Below are 21,543 nucleotides of genomic sequence, written 5' to 3'. Positions count from 1 at the left end.
GTGCAGTGCAGCAGTGCAGTGAAGTGAAGTGAAGTGCTCCGGGGCCGGGTGGTACATGAGCATTTGCCACCGACACATGCCACCGACACCGACGTTGATCGACTTTGGTGAGTCTGACACGTATCTTTTGACATTATCTTATATTGCTTAAGTGCTTCATATTCCGACTTTGGCAAATCGCGCTTCTTGGTCTGAAGGAAAGTTGTGTTGTTTGCGAAAATAGCTCCCGACAGAAAAAAAAAATATTGGAACTGATCCAGTTTTTTTTTTTGCTCCAGGCATGGGGCCTGGTCAGTTCTTCCGTCGACTACCACTTACAATGGAGGACAACTACGACAACAACACGGGGTCTCCGGTTCCGTCTATCACTAAACGCCGTCTGGTCGTGGATGAGGTCGAACTTATGGCCATGAACGGAACGTCGGTTCAACGACCCCCCCCCCCCGCCTCCCCCAGTCGATCTCGCGTTAATCGTCGGTCACTGCGAGTGTGCAGGTATATGAGCGACCTTTCGTTATTTCCCGTGCGTTTGTTTGTGTATATATTTACATTTGTTTTTCATGCAGATGATATGAAGTGTTAATAAATGTTCCATTATTATTTTTTAATTTTATAATGTGTTGGATGCTTGAAAGATGCACTTACACGGGAATGTTGCAGAATGCAAAACACAATCATTGAGACTTGTAGTTATCACTTATCTAGGATATAACCTTTTTTGCACGTCTTTTCGGCCTTACACAATTTCCTTTTTGGTAATTGATTAGTCCTTTTTGCAGTAACTAGTGAAAGTATGTGCTGCTAAAGAAAGCAGTTTTTGCGAACTTTTCATGCAGCAGCTTTAACTAGTATAGATATTCTACTTTCAGCCCCAATGCTTTCGTTAGCATTATTCTACTTGTCGTGGGGTAACAATAGCGCTAAAACGGATCATGTGTGAGTACGGAAGGTACTAACTGCATGCTATTCTTAGCACCTTTTAAAGTTTAGCACCGCTAGGGTACTGAAAATTGGTCTAGCAGGTGTAGGGTACTACATTTAGTACACGGGTGCTAAACAAATATGGGTACTTATATTAGCACCTTGATACTAAACTAGATCTCAGAAGTACGAATAAAATGCTTAGCTTAGCACCGCTACACTGTAAAAAAAAGTTTAGCACCATAGAGGTACTTTTCAATTGACTAATTTTCAGTACCCTAGCGGTGCTAAGCTAAGCATTTTATTCGTACTTAACTGAGATCTAGTTTAGTATCAAGGTGCTAATATAAGTACCCATATTTGTTTAGCACCCGTGTACTAAATGTAGTACCCTACACCTGCTAGACCAATTTTCAGTACCCTAGCGGTGCTAAACTTTAAAAGGTGCTAAGAATAGCATGCAGTTAGTACCTTCCGTACTCACACATGAACCGTTTTAGCGCTATTGTTACCCCACGACAAGTAGAATAATGCTAACGAAAGCATTGGGGCCGAAAGTAGAATATCTATACTACACTGTAAAAAAAGTTTAGCACCATAGAGGTACTTTTCAATTGACTAATTTTCAGTACCCTAGCGGTGCTAAGCTAAGCATTTTATTCGTACTTAACTGAGATCTAGTTTAGTATCAAGGTGCTAATATAAGTACCCATATTTGTTTAGCACCCGTGTACTAAATGTAGTACCCTACACCTGCTAGACCAATTTTCAGTACCCTAGCGGTGCTAAACTTTAAAAGGTGCTAAGAATAGCATGCAGTTAGTACCTTCCGTACTCACATATGAACCGTTTTAGCGCTATTGTTACCCCACGACAAGTAGAATAATGCTAACGAAAGCATTGGGGCTGAAAGTAGAATATCTATACTAGTTAAAGCTGCTGCATGAAAAGTTCGCAAAAACTGCTTTCTTTAGCAGCACATACTTTCACTAGTTACTGCAAAAAGGACTAATCAATTACCAAAAAGGAAATTGTGTAAGGCCGAAAAGACGTGCAAAAAAGGTTATATCCTAGATAAGTGATAACTACAAGTCTCAATGATTGTGTTTTGCATTCTGCAATATTCCCCGTGTAAGTGCATCTTTCAAGCATCCAACACATTATAAAATTAAAAAATAATAATGGAACATTTATTAGCACTTCATATCATCTGCATGAAAAACAAATGTAAATATATACACAAACAAACGCACGGGAAATAACGAAAGGTCGCTCATATACCTGCACACTCGCAGTGACCGACGATTAACGCGAGATCGACTGGGGGAGGCGGGGGGGGGGGGGTCGTTGAACCGACGTTCCGTTCATGGCCATAAGTTCGACCTCATCCACGACCAGACGGCGTTTAGTGATAGACGGAACCGGAGACCTCGTGTTGTTGTCGTAGTTGTCCTCCATTGTAAGTGATAGTCGACGGAAGAACTGACCAGGCCCCATGCCTGGAGCAAAAAAAAACTGGATCAGTTCCAAGATTTTTTTTTCTGTTGGGAGCTATTTTCGCAAACAACACAACTTTCCTTCAGACCAAGAAGCGCGATTTGCCAAAGTCGGAATATGAAGCACTTAAACAATATAAGATAATGTCAAAAGATACAACGTGTCAGACTCACCAAAGTCGATCAACGTCGGTGTCGGTGGCATGTGTCGGTGGCAAATGCTCAAGTACCACCCGGCCCCGGAGCACTTCACTTCACTTCACTGCACTGCTGCACTGCACGTCTCTCCACCTCACTGCCTCCCGGAGCAGGGGCACGCACTCCCATGCCACGCACGACGGATTCCACCGATAATAGCTGATTTAAGCCATCATTCCAGAGCTATCACTCGGTGGCATGTGCCCGGAGCACTTCACTTCACTTCATTTCACTTCATTTACCGGAGCACGTGCACACACTCCCACCACGACCAACGGACTCCACTAAAATGGCGCAACACGTGGCCGGAAACAGCTGGCACGCGCATGCGCATATCGCTCTGCGCCGTCAAAACGTGCTAAAGGGCTGGTGATAAGACTCCCAGGGATTTGTAAAGAAGGGCTTAGCTACTTTCTTTGGCGCCAATTTCAAATTTGTTTCCTCTGTAAGCATGTCCGGTTCTATTGTGATACTAACGTAAGCACCATATTCAGCATTACCAACTTCTAAAACACTTAAAATGGTTCTAATTAGAAATCCAGCTTGAAAGAGCACTCACTGATGGACTGGGTACTAGCAGAAGTAGACATTAAGCTCAGTAGAAGAATAGGTGATCTAAACTTATTATATTTGATGGGAATGTTAGCTATCATTAGCACAGTATTAGCACCATGCTTCTTTGTAAATACGTCGTAGGGTTCTTTTGACGCTAAAAGGTGCTACGAATAGCAGCCGTTAGTACCCCAAATGCTAAACTTTTTTTACAGTGTAGTTAAAGCTGCTGCATGAAAAGTTCGCAAAAACTGCTTTCTTTAGCAGCACATACTTTCACTAGTTACTGCAAAAAGGACTAATCAATTACCAAAAAGGAAATTGTGTAAGGCCGAAAAGACGTGCAAAAAAGGTTATATCCTAGATAAGTGATAACTACAAGTCTCAATGATTGTGTTTTGCATTCTGCAATATTCCCGTGTAAGTGCATCTTTCAAGCATCCAACACATTATAAAATTAAAAAATAATAATGGAACATTTATTAACACTTCATATCATCTGCATGAAAAACAAATGTAAATATATACACAAACAAACGCACGGGAAATAACGAAAGGTCGCTCATATACCTGCACACTCGCAGTGACCGACGATTAACGCGAGATCGACTGGGGGAGGCGGGGGGGGGGGTCGTTGAACCGACGTTCCGTTCATGGCCATAAGTTCGACCTCATCCACGACCAGACGGCGTTTAGTGATAGACGGAACCGGAGACCCCGTGTTGTTGTCGTAGTTGTCCTCCATTGTAAGTGGTAGTCGACGGAAGAACTGACCAGGCCCCATGCCTGGAGCAAAAAAAAACTGGATCAGTTCCAATATTTTTTTTCTGTTGGGAGCTATTTTCGCAAACAACACAACTTTCCTTCAGACCAAGAAGCGCGATTTGCCAAAGTCGGAATATGAAGCACTTAAACAATATAAGATAATGTCAAAAGATACGTGTCAGACTCACCAAAGTCGATCACCGTCGGTGTCGGTGGCATGTGTCGGTGGCAAATGCTCATGTACCACCCGGCCCCGGAGCACTTCACTTCACTTCACTGCACTGCTGCACTGCACTTCCCTCCACCTCACTGCCTCCCGGAGCAGGGGCACGCACTCCCATGCCACGCACGACGGATTCCACCGATAATAGCTGATTTAAGCTATCATTCCAGAGTTTTCACTCGGTGGCATGTGCCCGGAGCACTTCACTTCACTTCATTTCACTTCATATACCGGAGCACGTGCACACACTCCCACCACGACCAACGGACTCCACTAAAATGGCGCAACACGTGGCCGGAAACAGCTGGCATGCGCATATCGCTCTGCGCCGTCAAAACGTGCTAAAGGGCTGGTGATAAGACTCCCAGAGATTTGTAAAGCAGGGCTTAGCTACTTTCTTTGGCGCCAATTTCAAATTTGTTTCCTCTGTAAGCATGTCCGGTTCTATTGTGATACTAACGTAAGCACCATATTCAGCATTATCAACTTCTAAAACACTTAAAATGGTTCTAATTAGAAATCCAGCTTGAAAGAGCACTCACTGATGGACTGGGTACTAGCAGAAGTAGACGTTAAGCTCAGTAGAAGAATAGGTGATCTAAACTTATAATATTTGATGGGAATGTTAGCTACAGGGATGCGGAGCCGGAGCCGGAGTCGGAGCCGGAGCCGCCGGAGCCGGCATATTTTGCCCGGAGCCGGAGCCGGAGCCGGAGCCGTGAAACAATATAGACCGGAGCCGGAGCCGGAGCCGGAGCCGCCAAAAAAGGGGGTGACTCCGGCTCCTTTTTATTTTTTGAAGAGGAAAAAAATAATTGATGTAGTTCGGTTTGACAGTACAATGCAGTGAAACATATGGTATGTACTTACGTCATGGGCCATCAAGTGAATGAAAAAAGCCGAATATCCCCAGTATCCCACAGTGCGCCATCAACTTCCTGTCTGCTCCTCCCCCCCCCCCCACGTCTACTGCATCCCCAGAACATGAGGACCGGTCATCAGGTGACGGCCATTGTTTTCAAGCCAGTGCAGTGGACTGCGACTCCCAGCACCGTCTCTGCCGAGACGGGTGTCAGCTTACGATGGTTCAGTGAACTCCGATTCGCGGCGACTGCGTTTCCAATGCCATCGCTTCCTAGTCCTTTGTTCTGCCAGTTCTCTCCGAGGTGCGTTTGCGCGGGGACGCGGTCATGAGCCGGTCATGGCAAAGAGTAACGCGTATAACCAATCCAATTTTTATTCCACCCATATTTAATTGATTGCATAGGGGATGTACTGAGTCGGAGCCGGAGCCGCCGGAGCTGGAGCCGCCGGAGCCGGACCATTTTACTCGGAGCCGGAGCCGGAGCCGGAGCCGCCATAACATTTCACCCGGAGCCGGAGCCGGAGCCGGAGCCGATTTTTTTCTCCGGAGCCGGAGCCGGAGCCGGAGCCGTCTGAAATTTCCACGGCTCCGCATCCCTGGTTAGCTATCATTAGCACAGTATTAGCACCATGCTTCTTTGTAAATACGTCGTAGGGTTCTTTTGACGCTTAAAGGTGCTACGAATAGCAGCCGTTAGTACCCCAAATGCTAAACTTTTTTTTACAGTGTAGGGTACTGAAAATTAGTCAATTGAAAAGTACCTCTATGGTGCTAAACTTTTTTTTACAGTGTGGGGTATTTTCCATAACGTAAGGGCCTGAGGGGGCTCGCCAGAGCCCCCTCAGGCCTTTCTCCAAAACTACTGGGCCGATCGTCAAAATCCAAACGGCGTCTGATAGCCCTGGAAAAACTGTTATGTGGAACTTTTTCTAATGACCTCGAGGTCACCGATGACGTCACAGATCAGGTCAAAAGTTAAAATTATCGGCATTTTTTCTTCTTCACAATTTAGGTTCTCACCGCCGGCTGACATGTCCGATCAGGCTCATTTTTGGGTTATGCACTCCTTGATACATGCCTTAGATACCCTGAGGGTACCAAACATTTACTTCGATTTTTTTCAGGTCAAGGCCAGGTCATCCTAGGTCACGAAAATGGTAGGTATATCATCTATCGGTCACAAGACGCAAGTTTTGTGGTTCATTTTACTCATAAATTTCGAAAACAATGTCTTCTGTGTCATTTGAGGGCATTTTCAGCTGAATTCACCGGAGGTCAGGTCATTTTCAGGTCAGAAAAGGTCATTTTTTCAACAAAAAGGTGCCTATCAGATGCAAGTTAAGCTCAGGAACATGATGTTGTCATTTATGTTGCTGTAAGATGTCAAAAACGTACTTACTGAAAACCGTTTTGAAAAATGTATAGGTAATTTTAAAATTTTGACAATAATGCAAATAACTTGGCTATTTTTTGAAGTTATTGGGCTAAAACTTGCTGGAGTAGGTTCATCAGTGTGTGTTCTATCAGATAGGTACCTATACCTATTCTGGTAAAATATCCAAAACTTTTTTACCTAAGTGTTAATATGTATTTTTGGAAATTTATTTGAAATTGCAGTTTGATAGCTATATGTATTTGTAGTCCACTCATGCAAAATAATTTGATCTAGCTTTCAAACTAAGGTCTTGAGAGCGTTTGCCGTAATTCAATATTTTGCATCAAAATCTCACAACGTCACTCTGACGTCATTTCCGGCCAAACCATGGTAGCTAAGAAGTTGAAATTTAAACACAAGGTGTCAAATTGATGCAGCTGAGGGTACCGCAACCTTCGTATTGCCCCCCCCCCCCCAGTCATGTGCGGGTTAAAACTCAAAAACATAGTTTTACATGTAAACATTATACATGAAATCGGACAAATGCACAGCGACTCTCGTTTATGCCACTCAGGTCATCCAAGTCATGCGAGGTCTACTAGACTAAGACACCATCTCTACCAGTATCTCAAAAGTTTTACTGGTCTGACAGCTCTTCCCGCGAAGCCTTTTTTTAGTGGAAAATGGCAGAAATGACGTCACTCGGACGTCATTAGCGTACAACCTATCATAGCCTTTGGAAAATTTTTTGGTCACAATGTTCAATAGCTGTTCACGGGAGGGTACTGAAGGTTTGGTGACGATCGGCGCAGCGATTCTCGAGATATATCGAAAAAAAAAAACTAAAGGGGGGGGGGGAAATACCCCTCCCCATCACCTGGAGGGTTAACTTTTAGAGGAAGAGGGTCCCTATATAAGAGTTATCCCAATATGATAGTTATCTCAATATCCCGATCAATGATCATGTTGTACAGTCTGTCTTAAAAGTACCGCGCAAAGTGACGGTGGATCCATCAAGCTTGACCGAGGAAGGGCCCTCTTTAATTTGAAAGTTACCGAACCAATTGACCTGGGGAATGGACGAGAGTGTCAATTGCTTCGGTGACTCAAATTTAGCAGGCCCTTCCTCGGTCAGGCTTGATGGATCCACCGTCACTTTGCGCGGTACTTTTAAGACAGACTGTACATAGTTCTACCTAACACCTTCATTGCTGCCACACCATTTAGCACTCGCAATTCAGACATGTGCATCACCGTTACGTGCTTCTATCCTCAAGATACTGAAATCCTTCTCCTCCACGCCGCAACCCCCTCCGGGCTGGACAGGCAACTTTTTCTCATGCGGGCTGCTCCCTTGGAGCGGCACCGTTGCTCCCGAGGGAGCGCACCCCATAGCCGGGTGCAGTGAGTACCTTGGGGCTGGTCGGCCTGTCTTTCGAGACGGGCTCAGCCCCGGTGACTCACTAGGGTGCTTGCCCATAGACCAATGCCTCCCTCTAATTCCTATCATCCTTCCGGCTCTGAAATGGTCTCATCAGACCGAAAGGGCCTAACCCCAAAAAAGACATGTGCGTGGATCCGAAAAAATGGATCTGGGATATGATCCCACGGATCCTGCTCTCGGATCCGACGCGATTATAGATCCAATTCTGTAATTTATCGAGAGATCCGTAGGGATCACAGATCCGAGTCTCATTGTTATCTTGAGATCCAGTGGGATCATAGATCCTCACTTATTTTTGTCAACACATACTCGTATATCCCAAAAAAAGCACTTGTTTCAACTCAGAAACGTTCTGTTTTAGTGATTTTATGTGATCGCACGTTATAATCTATAGTTTTGTGTCAGTTATTGGCATAGAAACCTTTAAAACATGGTTTCAAATTTGGTGCATGGTGGGATCCACTCAGGTCATAGATCCATGTTCTTAATTTATCGTCAGATCATATGAGATCATAGATCCAAGATGTATTTTTCACGCCGGATCCGGTGGGATCATAGATCCCAACCTGTGCTTTGCTTCGAGATCCACAGATCCATCACTCGGATCCATGCACAATGCACGTCTGACTCGCATCCCACGAAAACACGCCTTTGACTTGCTCAAAGTCTTCAGATTGTGTGGTGTATAAATCAACTACACAAGGTGATGGATGAGACGTCCGGGTGGAAAAGCAATGCAACGCAGTGGTCAGTGTCCACTATAAATGTTTATCGCTGAGTCTGTCGGTCACGGGACCGGGCCGCGTCACCGGATGTGGCGCCTCTGACAGAGGTCAGTCGCGCCGAGCTCTGCAGACGTCCTGCCAGCTCGGAGCCGTCAGTTCGAGGTCGGCAGCCGGCGCCGCTGGCACCTTGTCCTGGGCCGATATGGCCAGCACGGTGATCGGGGTGACACTTGTCCTCTGGACCGCCCTGGGTGGGTGGACTGCAGCGCAGGAGCAGCAGCAGCAGCAGGCCGCCCTTCCCAGCGCCACTGCCGACGACAAGTTCAGCATCATCGCTAGAGCAGTTCAGCAAGAGCTGCGGCCAGTCGTCAGAAGACTCGAGTCTCGTGTGGAGTCGCTGGACAACAGACTGACTCTGCTCGACTCTCGAGTGACGGAACATACCACCAATATTTTGAGGAGCAGGCAGAGTGAGCACATTGAAGAGCTGTCCAGTCAACTGACTGGACTCACTGCGAGACTCGACAGCCAGCAGTCACAGCTGAGCGAACTCAACACCCAGCTGAGCGAACAGAAAACGGCTCGGAGTGAGTTGTCCGCCAAACTGGATAACCTGGGTAACTGGACCGCCCACGTCGATATGCTAGGATCCAAGCTGACCGCAGCCGTTATCAACACATCATCCCAACAGGAGCAGATGGATGACCTCGCTGCTAAGGTAAACCATCTTTACCTTCCTCGTGACTGCAGCGACCTGCCTGTCAACTCCCCATCTGGAGTCTACCTCCTTCGACCCAGTGGCGACATCCAACAACCTTCCGTCGAGGCGTACTGCGATATGGACACTGCCGGAGGGAGATGGACGGTAATCCAGAGGAGGGATGACATACAGCCCCGCCAGGACTTCTACCTCGGGTGGACGGACTATAAGGAAGGCTTTGGAAATCTAACCAAGGAGTTCTGGTGGGGCTTAGAAAAGACCTGGCAGCTGACAACATCATACCGACAGTACGAGCTTCGCATTGACCTGGAGGCCTTTGACGGCCATCGAAGACACGCTACCTACGAACGGTTCCGTATCTCGTCCGAGCGAGACGGCTACAGGCTGAGCGTCTCCAAGTACTCGGGAACCGCCGGGGATAGTCTGACGCACCAGTCCAGTATGAAGTTCTCGACCGGTGACCGTGACCAGGACGGCGGGTCCGGCCACTGTGCAGAGTCCCGCCAGGGGGCCTGGTGGCACGACCAGTGCGGGTGGAGCAGCCTGAACGGACGGTACCGGGACGGCGGCACGGTGGACAAGACGGGCATATGGTGGTGGACGTGGAGCGACGATTATGACACACTGAAGAAGGCCGAGATGAAGATCAGGCCCACCTGACGAATCTACACACAAAGGAGGCCATCACGTGATGTACAATCGGTGTCACAAGTACCGTGCGGCGGTCGCTGGAACACCAAGCAGGGCCAATAGCAGTGCCATTAACCCTCGCGGGCCCGGGGGGGCGTTTTTCGCCCCCCCCCCCCCTGGCGAATATTTGCGATAGCTCCCGAACGCTTAGGGATAGGAATACGAAACTTTCAGTACCTTTTCTCCCATCAATTTGACATCTTCTGAAGTAAAAAATTTGGACCTAGCCCCCTTGATGACGTCACAAGTTCCATTTTTCTAGACCCCTGCACGGCAAACTTCGGGGTCACAGACGCAAACTTCAAATAGCTGCTAAAAATAGAGTTTTAGAGATAAAGACAAATTACGAGCACGGCTGTGTAGCGTTTGACCTAGAGAAAAATAGAAAAATAGTTTTGGTGACCTGAGGTCAGAGGTCAGGTCAACGACCCCGAAATGTGGTTTTAGTTTTTCGCAAATAACTTCGACAAAAATGGTCCTAGAGCTACGGCAGTGGTACCATCGCATTCGCCTTGTCAAGCCGCGTCGAATGATATATATTTTGTTCGGAAAAGGTCAAGTTTCATGCTGACCTCATGTGACCTCGAATGACCTCTGGTTGACCTTGACACATGAAAGGTCGTTTGTGATGGATTTGTACCCGCTGATCACGAATCTGGCATCTATTTTCCTCTAAGCCTTCATTTAGAGCTTCCGGATGGCAAAATTGTCTTATTTATTATTACTGACTTGAATCAGTGAAATAGCCTCTAGCAGGGATAATCTTCTGTGACCTTGACCTTTGAGCAGCCTTGTATCGTAAGATGAACCACAAATAGGGAACTGATAAGCCTCAAAACATTTCAAAACATCTTGGAAGTTAGCACGCAAGATGTGCGAAAAAGTGCCAAGTTTGAGGTCAATTTTGAGCGTGACCTTGACCTAGACCTTTGATTTGGAGCACATTTTCAGAATCCTCAGATTCTCTTCTTTCGTTTGACACCCAATTTTGCCGGTTTGATGCAGCCTGCCGTCCTCTAGAAGGCTTACTTTGAGATCACTACACATGTGCCGGTTTTGGCCTTTGACCTTGACCTCTGACCTTGAAAATTGACCTGAGGTCAAAAATTTTAGGTGCATTAGAATCGTCTCGTAAGGACCTTTCGTTTGGTATCGCTTTTGTTTCCGTAGCTCCCTTATTTACGGAGTTAGACAGGGGGGGGGGGCGAAAAACGCCCCCCCCCCCCCGGGCTGCGGTGGTTGGGATTACCCCCCGGGCCCGGCCGGGTTAACCGGAACATCACCTTGCCGTGGGGGCTCTAACCTGGTGATAGTGTGACGTAAAGGAAACACGTTATTTCATACCGCCGGAACGAAGTACGTTATTATAGTCGGGGACAATGAATCCCCTCTCTTTATGTATCGTGGCGTATACAGGCGTGTTAAGTAGAACTTAACAAGTTAACTGGGATCCCCACTCGGGTGTGGGTTAGTTTAGGAAATCGATAGGTCCGATGAGGATCTAAGAAAGTGTTTTTTTAGAGGTAGTGCGCTAGTTTTAAATTAGAATACCTAATCCACCATACTTGGACAATGTGTTTGATTTGTCGTTCTTTTTTTCAACGCCTTTATCGTAATTCCGCGGTGTTGAGGTAGATACCTGCTGAGTAGGCACCGGGTGCATTGTCCATCAAACGGGCGGGCATAAGTGCTCGACGATGTAAATACATGAACGCATCCGTACCACTAAAACAGACAATTTTTCATGCTTTTAAACACTGCATTCCCTGAAAAGAGCATAGGTACTGCCGCATCCGGATCACTGTCAATCAACAATACCGTTTGGAAATTTGGTCGTATTTTATTAAAAACATGCAAAAATGTATGAGTTTTTCATTTTAGAAGCCAAGTAGAACTAAACAAATAAAAAACACATGATGTCTATCCTATCGTCTATAAGCAATGGTTTGCGGGCGGACGAATATCATGCGCATTCCGCAGCTTATTTCGCGAAACTGATGAAGAGCTAATTTTTTGTTAAAGGGACACTCCCACCTTAACATTAGTTTTGAGTTGAGATAGCCAAATTGGTGGCCATGGCCTGCAAATACCGGTTTGGGCACTCACAACATCGAAAAATGCTTTAATTCGAAGATATGGAATTTCAAACTTGCAGTTTTCGGATTCTAAGGGGCTAATGCATTGGAATGCCCCCTTAGAATTTGTGACGTCAGCGGAGATCTAACGATTTTTAAATCTTAGACTAAAACCATCGTTAACACGTGGTGGTATACGCTGCTTTGCGCGCAACGTCTGCCGCACTTTAAGGCTGCCAAATTATTGCTTCCAAATAAAGTCGCTAGTAACAGGGGAGATCCCAAAAAGTAAACAAAGGTAAAAGCCTAATATCTTGAAAACCAGTGAATATTTTTCGGTGAAATTTGGTAGATATTCGTTTTCGCTCTTTCTGAACCAAGGGACATCACTTTCATGCCAATTTATTAACTTTTTTGAAGGTGGGAGGGTCCCTTTAAGCGTTCACATTATTTTCAGCACACATTCAGTAGCGCATACGCTATTCAGAACCAAAGGTCTTGGCCTGCTGGCACGCCCCGCGCCACATATTCTCATGTTTTACAACATGCGGCTGTAGTTTCATCAGCAGCACTCGTGTCCCCAGCATCTCACTGTGGAGTGTGGTATATAGGTAGTAGAACACAAACATAAAGCCTGACGCTTGCGTAGTTATATGCGGACACCCGAGGCCCTACATACCGGCGGACTTCAATCCTTTAGAAGCTGAGACGCGATGGCAATATACATAAACAAATGATGTATTCTGAATATGCAACAGCCTACTACACACATCACATGGTCTCGGTCTACTTATAAAACGTGAATGTTTTTATACCTACTGTTATCAACTTAACACACAAGCACAATAAAAATATTTATCATTGAAAATACATTTCCTTATTTTTGGCTGTACTACCGAAACAAATTTAACTCCAAAATCAGTTTCCTGCGAGATGTCTTCCGTCTTCTAATGCGGGCCCGGCCCAGCAATGCCCCTCCGGAAAATACATTTAGTAATGAATGGTGGAACAATGGCCTCGTCACTGGCTCCATTTTCTAGCTCGGTGCATTTTTGACACTTCATTCGCCTGGAAATTATCTCTCTTAGACATTTAAACGGTCTCTTTGAGGTCTTTAGAGCCTTCGCTTAAAGGAAATAGTTCACTTTTTAACATGGGTTTTGAACTGGAATAGCAGTTCCGTAGCTTGGGCTGAGACGAGCATAAATCAGGAGCTTTTACAGCCCAACGATCACCCTAGGCAAAGATATTCTATTTCTCGTCCCGAAAAAGGTGTCTTGCGTTGAGGATGTGTGCCTTGCATATATTTCCATCCAGTATGAAAAGAGCATGGGTCCCGAAAATTCTTCAGAAACTAGAGAAATTATCTACGAGAACTCTAGAGAAATTCTCGTACTGATCAATTAGGACATTCAGGGGAACATTATCAGATCGAGCAGATCGCCCAAATGCCGGTGGCTGCGATAATTTCTCTGTTTCTGAAGAATTTTCGGGACCCATGCTCTTTTCATACTGGATCGCGTGTGCCTTACAGAAACTGAAAAGTTCTTCCTTTATCAAAATATAGAAAAAAAATCTTTTGTTATAAAAAGGTTTTATTTTCTTTGCTGATTATTTTGAACATAAAAAATAATAAATCGTTGCAAAAAAAAATAATTTCGTGAAAGTGAACTATTTCCTTTAAACATTTGGCCCGGAAACACACAATCACATTCGGATCTCTCGGATCCCGTGTCAGATCCAGCCACATTTGAAATCACCGCCACACCCGCCATATTCCCCGCGCCGACAGCAGCGCCACGGCGGCGGGTTTCCGAACTGCAGCTTGCGGCCGCCGTCCAGAGGTGGCGCCGCGCTCAGTTCCGCCGGCCGGCCGACTTGGGCGGCTTTTTCTGGACGATGATGGGGTTGGACTCGACGACAATCTCTCCGGCGAAGCGGACCTTCTGCCTGCCGATGGTGTCGGAGGGACTGAGCGTGTCCTCTGTCTCGATGCTCTGCTGGGCGGTGCCCTGCGCCGGCGCGCCGCCAGACAGCGAGTTGTCCAGCGGCGAGCCGCTCAGACCTGCCGGACGAGACGGGACGGGGCTAGAGACGTGACATGGTGCACTGAACGGGTTTTGGGGGGTGATGTCGTCCTCACACAAATGGATTCCGAACAGAGTTCGTGAATCAGAAACCCTTCGACAAGACCGCTTCAATTGCATTACGTGTTAACTCTTCGTAAGAACTAAGAACAGTTGCCTACTGCATAAAATGCAGGCAATGTAGCACCAAACCCTAGTTGTCTAGGAATTCTGGGAATTCGAAGTATGAATACTCGACGGAGTACTCCAAATTCAAATAAAAGCTTCCTAATTAGCCCAAAGGGGCACGCTGTAACCGTCGCTCGGGTCAGCCGCCCCCCGGCCACCCGGGAGTTTCCCTCTCACCGTCGGTCTCTCCGTCGGAGAAGGCGAACCCGCTGTCCGCCGTCTGGCGGCGGGACCGGGACCTGGACCGGGACCGGGAGCGGCGCTTGTCCCGGCGCGACGACTTGTTGGAGGCGGTGGTGTCCTTGAACCGTGAGTTCAGCAGGAACGCGTTCCTGTGGGGCGCCAGGACCAGTGTCAGATGTAGCAGAAACAGGCGCCAGGACCAGTGTCAGATGCAGCAGAAACAGGCGCCAGGACCAGTGTCAGACGTACCAGAAACAGGCGCCAGGACCGGCGTCAGACGTAGCAGAAACAGGCGCCAGGACCAGCGTCAGATGTAGCAGAAACGCAGCAGCGGATACGGCACAACATGACACACAGACGTAAGACAACAGACGTCAGACAAACAGACGTAAGAGTAAGACACACAGACGTAAGACACACAGAGGTAAGACAACAGACGTAAGACAACAGACTAGGACAACAGACGTAAGACAAACAGAAGTAAGACAAACAGACGAAGACAAACAGACGTAAGACAAACAGAAGTAAGACAAACAAACGTAAGACAAACAAACGTAAGACAAACAGACGGAAGACAAACAGAAGCAAGACAAACAGACGTAAGACAAACAGACGTACGACAACAGACGTAAGACAACAGACGTAAGACAAACAGACGTAAGACAAACAGACGTAAGGCAAACACCAGCGTCAGGCAGAACTGAAAGGTCAGTTTCTAATACGCACAAGCAAACCACCGGCCGAGTCAGGAGGACTGGACAAATATGGTGTTTTTGCATGCATAAAAAGCAAATCACAGCCGGCGGCATGTTTAGTAGGAGGTAACCCATAGGTATCGCATGGGAGTACCACACTGTTATCTGATGGACCTGAAGTCTGGGACCCACGGCAGTGTCCAGTTCAGTCCGGAGTCAGGGGACGCTCATTTCTGATTGGCCCGCTAGGTGGCAGCACTGCCGCCTCTTTAGATAAAGTCAGACGGCGAATGGCCAATATACCTAGCGTCCGCTGTCAGCCGCGCACTGCACTGCGTCCGCTGTCAGCCGCGCACTGCACTGCGTCCGCTGTCAGCTGTGGACTGCACTGCGTCCGCTGTCAGCCGCGCACTGCACTGCGTCCGCTGTCAGCTGTGGACTGCACTGCGTCCGCTGTCAGCCGCGCACTGCACTGCGTCCGCTGTCAGCCGTGGACTGCACTGCGTCCGCTGTCAGCCGCGGACTGCACTGCGTCCGCTGTCAGCTGTGGATTGCGCTGCGAGGAAATCGAGCGATGCGGAGTTGAAAGAGTGCTGAATTGCGGAGGATTTTTTTTCTTTTTGTAAATTGACCGTCACCTATCCGTCCCCACTCCCCAAATGGATTGTGGCTGTATGGTCAGCAAAGGCGACAAACGTGGGGTAACGGATTTTCTGTACAGGAGGCTCAGAAACCTTTGACTGGTCCGAAGGAGGCGAGCTGGGCACTCGCTGACCGTTACATGTCCTGCGTATTGCGGACTGAGGACTGCGGACTGCTAACTGCGGACAGTGGACTGCGGTCACTGCTAACTGCGGACAGTGGACTGCGGACACTGGACTGCTGACAGCACGGTGCGGACTGCGGACTGCCGACTCACTTGATGTAGCAGCCGCAGGTGCTACAGACTCACTTGATGTAGCAGACGCAGGTGCTATGGACTCACTTGATGTAGCAGACGCAGGTGCTATAGACTCACTTGATGTAGCAGACGCAGGTGCTGGGGATGCGGAAGTTGTCCGCCTCCAGTCGCTGGTTGCCGTCCATGGCCAACAGCTTGCGGTAGATGTACTTTTGGCGACAGATCGTCCCCGTCTCGCTGATCTTGCACGGCTTGCCCTCGTCCCTGGCGGTCACACATAGGTCCCGGGTTCGAGTCTCGAATGGTGCAGTTTTTGTGCAGTTTATCGAGGCTAGATTCATTATAAGCAGTGATGCCATCCACATTTTTGCTCCATCCCAAGATCTCGACCAGAATTTCCCAAGATTCTCGTCTCAAATCCCAAGACTACCCATCGAATATCCTTAGGAGTACCCCAAGTAAATCCATAGCTTATTTTGGACATATTAGTGTGTTTAGTATTCAACTTTCTCTTCTTCGGGTCCACCCTTGTCCTTATTGGCGTATTTACAGCAGCTAATGTACCTAGAGGCCGGGGGGAGGGGAGGGGGAGGGGGTCGATCGGACTCCTACAGCTGATCGGTTCCTGACCGAGTATAAGAGCTTCACGAAAAATGAAGATGCTGGCCTAGACAACATGAAGCCGGTGGTATCTGATATTATGGTCAGGTCATTCGTCGACCGTCAATGGTGGGTCAAGGACTTAACCCTATTCCTGGCGGGGGGGGGGGGGCTTCAGGAGCCCCCCCTGAGGTTTTTTGGTTATTTCTCCCAAACGCGTTGAGCTAGGAAGCTCAAATTTTCTGACTTTTCCTAAAAGGCTTCTACGCAACATGTCTGAAAATTTTGAGTTGATCTGACCTCAGGTCAGGTCACCAGAGGCGGTTTGGTGACCCTACCTCAGAAAAGTTTGCAATCACGCCAGAGCTAGAGTTTTTGACCGATCAATTTCTTCTCTTCAGGCTTTAGTTAGGGAACCAGTATGTGCAATTTGTATATCTCGGAATTTTGATATCGGTGACCTAAGGTCAGGTCAGTTTCGCGACCTCCCCATTATAAGTCAATGGGGGAAAAATCAACTCCCTGTTTTGACCACTAAAACGGGTCGGAATGGCCCCATATACCATACATGACTTCATATACGATCAACCTTCACTACCTTGAGGTCTGTTTTGCTGTTGGGCAGCTGTGAGGTCATGTGACGTCATCAAAGGTCACCAAAGGTTTTTGGCCAATAACTCCGTACAGGAACAAGATACAGACGCGTGGATGGTCTCATTGTGTTCAGCTCGTCAAGACGCATCGAATGATATGCATGATGACCTCGAGGTCACGTGACCTGAGGTCAACCTTTGACCTTGACCTTTCGAGGTCAACATATATATCATTCGATGCGGATTGACGAGAGGATCACGATGATGCCCTTAGTTTGTTCCTATCTTGACTAATTCGAAAGTTATTCGAGAAAAACTCTCTGCATATCTAGCGCCGCCATTTTGACTTTTTCGACCCCTGTGACGTCATCTTTGACCTGACCTGAAAATGACCTTAGTAAAAATTGTAGATCTTGACCGTGCGTATCCGATGCCGTTTACCGTTTGTCGCTATCTTGCTTCGTTCTCGAGATCTCAGGGGGGGGCCGAATCGGCCCCCCCGCCAGTTTCTTGTCCCGGCGGAGCCCGCCAGGAATAGGGTTAAAACACATAGTCCGAATCTGGTAGAACTTCTTGGAAACGAAGTCTGTGGCATTTTGGATTTATTTCAAAATTTGTCTCGTGACACATTTGGAGAAGCTAGGGTCAGGTGAGATCAGGCTGATTTTAAGTGTTTTCCACCACTGAGTTTTGAAATATGGGCTCCAAAACAAGCTCTTACAAGCTTATGTGAATCCTGAAATCGAAAAGCCTATGCTGTGAATCTGCGCGTAAGCCAGTGCCCGCTGGGGCCCATGAATTTTCAAGCCGGCGATGGCGAGGGGGTCTAAACGAGGACCTAACTCGTCCCCTGGACTATATAGTTACAAGACGTCAGCAGTGTTGTGAAGGTCGCAATGTTACGCTTTGATTATTTTTGGTCCAGCAGAGCCCAGACTCCAGAGGTCAGGTGACCAGACACTTTTCCGAGGTCAAAGACAAATTGCCCTTATTTTGGTTCGCGGTCAACGGATAAGCCTCCATAGAGCAAAACCGTAAAATGAAACGCTTTGTGCGGGAGCCGCTTTCTGAAATGTTTTTTAGGCATAATGTTTGTAAAAGCTTTTCATAGCCACCCAACATCATGGACGCCGGTGAAACAGGGCGCCGGAGGGCATATTAGTCACGTGACATTTGTAGCTTCTCCCCCTTCGTGTGCCTTCTACAATCTACATGCTAAACGTCACGTGTAAATTTCACGAACCTTGATCAAATCGCCCCAGGCGCCCTGTTTTCACCGTCGTCCATCATGCCGCCAAACCACCCATCCCCGTCGATCGGTAGTTGGAAATTAAACAAATGAGCGCCAGTTGCGAACAGCGACTGAAAGCTGCTACTATACCCATAACAAGTAATGGTACAAAAATAATCCTGCGATCTCGGGAAGATAATGCCGGCTAGAAACATCGCAAGCTTCGTCCGTTACTTCAATATGTTTGATTAACCGTCCGTAGTGCAAATCCATCCTAAATCTATTATCGACCAAGGAAAAAGCATTCGACAGCATGAGAAGACAAAGTGAAATCAGCTTCTGCCAGATCCCAAGATATGCAGTGCAAATCACAAGATCCCAATGTTAATGTTCAAATCCCAAGATCTTGGGACAAATCCCAAGGAATGGCATCGCTGATTATAAGTGCTCAAAAAAGCTTCAGAAGTTTGTGGCATAGATGACATTGTTTGAATACAGGACTTGATATTTTGTCTCGATAAAAGCCAACCACGTCAACTATTTTATGCATGAGTCTAAATTGCAATGCATTATATCAGTAGGAATTGGTTCTTTATCTAGTGAATACATGAATGCGGGTTTGTTTCTCCCATACCCCGACTTTCGATGGTAAGTAGTTGCGACTAGTAGCAACGTTCATATCTGAGGCTAAGTTATTGGCGGCGTTCTGGGCGCTCTGCGCGCGGTGAGGTACTCACTGGCACTTTTCCACGCGAATGCTCTGCGCGCGGTGAGGTACTCACTGGCACTTTTCCACGCGAATGCTCTGCGCGCGGTGAGGTACTCACTGGCACTTTTCCACGCGAATGCTCTGCGCGCGGTGAGGTACTCACTGGCACTTTTCCACGCGAATGCTCTGCGCGCGGTGAGGTACTCACTGGCACTTTTCCACGCGAATGCTCTGCGCGCGGTGAGGTACTCACTGGCACTTTTCCACGCGAATGCTCTGTGTCATCGAGTCCACGTTGGCCACGAATTTCCACTCCTTCTCGACATTCCTGGCCATTGTCGGGTAGATAAAGTCCTCCTGTGGTTACCGGCGAGGCGTGTCAAAAACTCTACCAGTGAAATAATTAATATTTTACGTACGGCCTTCGGTAAGACATAACATGCAGCGCAAAATAAGATTAGTTCAGATTTGGTAAACGTTCAGATGTAAAACGCTAAAAACAAAAGCATGACCTTTCCAGGGCGATAGCCGTTTGACCATCTGCGTGATGATGATAACTCACATAAAACCTGAAAGGCGTTAAATATTTGTCCCAGCCTAAGGTATGGAAACGTTGCAACTATGGTCACCCAGGCTCAGCATGAGAGATATCACGGCAACAAGGCGAGGTCTGGCAGGTGCCGGTGGGGCACACGGCCACTGACGTCACTGTCCGTCGTATTCTCACCACGGTGGCACAGGCCTCCATGAGGCTGTTGTCCTCGGCGTCCGTGCCGCCGAACCGGTTACCCAGCGTCAGGCTCTGCAAACACCAGGGGTCAGGGGTCAGTCAGTTATATAGCCACAGGCCTCCATGAGGCAGTTCTCCTCGGAGTCCGTACCGCCTAACCGGTTACCCAGCGTCAGGCTCTGCAAACACCGGGTCAGGGGCAGGGGTCAGTCAGTTATACTCGGCGTCTGTCCCGCCGAACCGGTTACCCAGCGTCAGGCTCTGCAAACACCGGGTCAGGGGTCAGTCAGTTATATAGGCACAGTGTCAGGCTCTGCAAACACCGGGTCAGGGGTCAGTCAGTCATATAGGCACAGTGTCAGGCTCTGCAAACACCGTGTCAGGGGTCAGCCAGTTATATCAAACATTCTGGAAACAGGGGGACGGGAGGGTCAGCACTTTGTCCCACGGGGTGACACCCGAACACAGAGGGGATATGAAAGGTCATCAGTGGTCTCAGACCTGCAGACCTGCGTGCTATTTATCCGCCGGGTATTTTTGAATAATAGGTTACTGAGCGGTGCACTGATTAATTAGGAGGAGTTAGGCATATCGTCTAGTATCCCAACGCGAGATCCTCTCTAAAGTAATGAGTCCTAGAAATCCCCGACATTTGGAAGGGTTGCAATTTTCGTTACTAGCAATCGTCTGCGTCCCTGTTCAATAAAATTCTTCCTAAGTTTCGTCTCAGCCGCCCACTGAAGATAATGAGAATCGTTAAGAGGTTAAAAATCGTGCGAAATACCTTTTAATGCCATTTACTTCCCTGTTCAGTTTTTGTCCTTAAATGTCGCCAGCTGGATGTGATGATATGTGTCACAATTTCAACATATACCTGTCTAGTCAAATTATTATCCCAAAGCAACTGGAACGCGTAACGGTTAGGAGGTAGTAAACTGCCAATGCGACACAATAACTCTGGATACGTCAGATAACCTCTACACGACCCAAATACGCCAGACAGATGCGCAGGATACCAACCCCTTCCCCTTCAGATGCGTCTTTACCTGAGTATCATCTCACCAGATACGACAGATACCAGAGCATCTCATGTATATCTTCCCTCCCGCCCCATCTCCCCTCCGACCCAACCGGAGGTGCCGATCCCTTCGGCCGGGTAAATCCGCTCTGCAGCAGAGCCCGGCGATCACCAAGGCCGAACACTGGCGTCCGTCCGTTCAGAGGCCGACTAGGGGCCTCCTACTACTGTTCTGTCGGCTCCTTTGTACTCAGTACATACCGTTCAGCGGCCGACTAGGGACCTCCTACTACTGTTCTGTCGGCTCCCGTGTACTCAGTACTGGCACATTCAGTACACCAGTACACCTCTGCCGGCACAGTCGTGTACCAAAGCATGTTGCCCGTCCGATCACCGGACTCGTCCCAAACAGACGCGCTACCACCGCTCCGTCGGTCCTTGCGACAATGCACCACTCAGTAAACGACCAGAAGCCACCATAAGCTTAGAAGAGAAGTGACCTTCACGCGTGACGCTGATAAAGAACAGAAAGTACCTATATCTGACGGGACACCGCAACATAGATCTCTTTAAACACA

At 47.8% G+C, this 21,543-nt stretch overlaps 2 protein-coding genes across 2 annotated transcripts in view; one reads left to right on the top strand and one right to left on the bottom strand.

Moving 5' to 3' along the window:
- The first annotated feature begins 8,766 nt into the window (after positions 1–8,766).
- LOC122372495 (microfibril-associated glycoprotein 4-like) lies at positions 8,767–9,945 on the top strand. Its single transcript, XM_043349714.1, has one exon. It carries the CDS (start codon positions 8,767–8,769, stop codon positions 9,943–9,945), a length of 1,179 nt encoding a protein of 392 aa, XP_043205649.1.
- Positions 9,946–12,484: 2,539 nt separating this feature from the next.
- LOC122372496 overlaps positions 12,485–21,543 on the bottom strand; it is a 47,768-nt gene continuing 38,709 nt past the window's right edge. Inside the window, exons 5-10 of the mRNA XM_043349715.1 lie at positions 19,945–20,019; positions 19,471–19,574; positions 16,202–16,348; positions 14,483–14,637; positions 13,736–14,115; positions 12,485–13,182 (exon numbers count right to left, since the gene is read on the bottom strand). Of these exons, the coding sequence (XP_043205650.1) occupies positions 13,907–14,115; positions 14,483–14,637; positions 16,202–16,348; positions 19,471–19,574; positions 19,945–20,019 (690 nt within the window). The 3' untranslated portion in view covers positions 12,485–13,182; positions 13,736–13,906. The remainder of the gene's footprint in view (positions 13,183–13,735; positions 14,116–14,482; positions 14,638–16,201; positions 16,349–19,470; positions 19,575–19,944; positions 20,020–21,543) is intronic.

Source organism: Amphibalanus amphitrite, unplaced genomic scaffold (assembly GCF_019059575.1).
Source record: "Amphibalanus amphitrite isolate SeventyFive unplaced genomic scaffold, NRLGWU_Aamphi_draft 001366F_arrow, whole genome shotgun sequence".
NCBI lineage: Eukaryota > Metazoa > Arthropoda > Thecostraca > Balanomorpha > Balanidae > Amphibalanus > Amphibalanus amphitrite.
This window is presented reverse-complemented; position numbering and strand designations above follow the sequence as displayed.

Excerpts from the sequence above, each read along its gene's own strand:
- LOC122372495 (XM_043349714.1), top strand. The coding sequence starts at position 8,767 with ATGGCCAGCACGGTGATCGGGGTGACACTTGTCCTCTGGACCGCCCTG.